General features: G+C 33.2%; 1 protein-coding gene across 1 annotated transcript; it reads left to right on the top strand.

Annotated features, from left to right (window-relative positions):
* Nucleotides 1–584: 584 nt before the first annotated feature.
* Phum_PHUM606440 (uncharacterized protein) lies at nt 585–1,991 on the top strand (the record flags this gene model as incomplete). Its single annotated transcript, XM_002432913.1, has 3 exons — nt 585–594; nt 752–1,276; nt 1,933–1,991. The coding sequence occupies 3 exons, from the start codon at nt 585–587 to the stop codon at nt 1,989–1,991; spliced, it is 594 nt and encodes a 197-aa protein (XP_002432958.1).
* Nucleotides 1,992–2,230: the final 239 nt, after the last annotated feature.

Genomic DNA, 2,230 nt, shown 5'->3' with positions numbered 1-2,230 from the left:
ACCAAGATAACAAAATTTGTTTTTATTTTCTTTTTCTTTCTCTCTCTTTTTCTCTCTTAACGATTTGAAAAGTTTTTTTTTTTCTTTTACTTCTTTTCCAGACGACGATAGAAAATGACTTTTCTTTCTCTTTCTCTTTCTTTTTCATTTTCTTCAATTTTCATCACCCGAAAAAAAAAATTACAAATCAAATTTGTTGTTGTTGTTGTTATTTTCCCCGAAAATTCATCGTTTGTGTAATCAAAAAAAAAAAAAAAATCGATAAAAAGGTGAAACAGTTGTTTAAATTTCACGAAAAAAAAAAATTATTGTTGTTGTTGTCCAGGGGTCAAAAAAAAAAAAAGAAATAGGGTTCGTTTAATACCCTTCTAACCTATATTTTTTTCGCCCTTATTATTCACAACCCTTAAAAAGAAGTCAGTTAAAGAATCGTTTTTTTTTTTTGGTCTGGAAAAATTTTTAATCAAACGGAATGAAAAACGTGGCTGTAGAAGAAGAAAATTTCCACTTATCGATCGATGAACTATAAGGAAAATTTTTTTTTTTTTTTACCAATAGGATATTTAGGGGTGGAAACAAAATAAATGGACAGTGGTCAATGAAAACGTTGTTTTTATCGTATTCACTTGTTTGGGGGTTGGTCACTTTCCCACGCATGACCGTTTTCCCTTTTTTTTTTTTTTTGAAGTTATCCACCCCCACATAGACACACACGTATCCAGTTTTCTAATAGTTTTAATTTTAATTTCAGCCGATACGGAAGTGGCAACACAACTCGACATATTAACATGCGGAAGCTGTCAGAAACCATTTCCTCTCGGAGACATAGTCAAATTCATACAGCATAAAATATTAATATGCAACAAAGAAAATTATTCTTTGAGTTACGTCACATCTGGTGAAGCATGCGATGATAACAGCGACGACGGTGGTCCATCCGCACCTGGACAACCACTCGGAGTCGTCAATTCTCGGAGACCGAGCATTTCGGCACCGATAAATTCGAAAAAATCATCATCTACCCCAAACACTGTACGACTCGTTTGTTCACCCCCGTCTACGAGTCCTAAAATAGCAGAAGATGAAGCGACGACATCGACACCGAAAAGAAGAGCCGGATCATCGAGTCCTCTCGATCCGAAAGATGACGTTGATAATCATTTATCCGAAGATGAATTAAAACCGAGAATAAAACAAGAATTAGATTCGGGAAGTAGTCCGGATGATGTGAAAAAAATAAGGGGTGTAGATGCTGAAAGTAATACAACTCATTCCGGTAAGTACATTCGTTTGTTTGTTTGTTTGTTTGCTATCGATCGATCGAATGAAAAAATCAAAAAATTTAAAATAAAAAAAAAAGGAAAATTCATTATCCAAAAATCGTTTTTTTTTTTCGGGGAAAAAAAATCAATATTAAGCTTTTGACATAAATAAAAAAAAGGGGCGGATAAAGGAAAAAAGGAAAAAAGGAAAGGAAAAAATTATTTATTTTTAGGGAATAGAAATATTACTTTTCCAAAAAAAAAATTTTTTTTATTATTATCACTCCCACAATTTTATCATTCGAAAAATATTTTTTTTCCCTCCCCCCTACCCTCATCTTTTACTAAATTATATCTAAGAGGAGGGAGGGGGTGAACGAAGGATTAAACAAAAAAAAGTTTTGTGCAAGAGGGCGAGGCGTTCGTTCGTTCGTTTGTTTGTTTGTTAAGAAATTCGAGACAAAATATATATATTGAGGGGGCGACGGAATTGAAATTTTCAAAAAAAAAAAAAAAAAAAAACCCCGAGGCTCACATCTCGTCATGATTGTCCACCATTTCAAACTTGAAAAATTTTTAACTCCTTTCGACTCACCCCCAACCCTGTAACACGCCTCCTATTTTTTCCTCAATCTCCCTTTCTTTTATAAAATTTTGATTGGAATCAAAGGAAAATACATAAAAACAAAATTAAATATGATATACTTTTATGGACATCTGGCAAATTAGTGGGTGTTTTCTCTCAAGGGAGGAGAAAAACCAGAAACTCTCTCTCTCTCTCTCTCTCTCTCTCTCTTTCTCTCTTTTTCCCCGATGACCTTGTTTCTAAAAATGCCCGAAAAAGAAAAAAGAAAAAATGATACGAGCTAACGCGGACTTTGTTTGTTGTTCGAGTATCTAATCAACTGTAAGTATAGAATAAAAAAAAAAATGAAAAGGTTTTAGATTTTTTGTACAAAAGGCTCTTG

Source organism: Pediculus humanus, genomic scaffold, assembly GCF_000006295.1.
Source record: "Pediculus humanus corporis 1103172108318 genomic scaffold, whole genome shotgun sequence".
Lineage (NCBI taxonomy): Eukaryota > Metazoa > Arthropoda > Insecta > Psocodea > Pediculidae > Pediculus > Pediculus humanus.
This window is presented reverse-complemented; position numbering and strand designations above follow the sequence as displayed.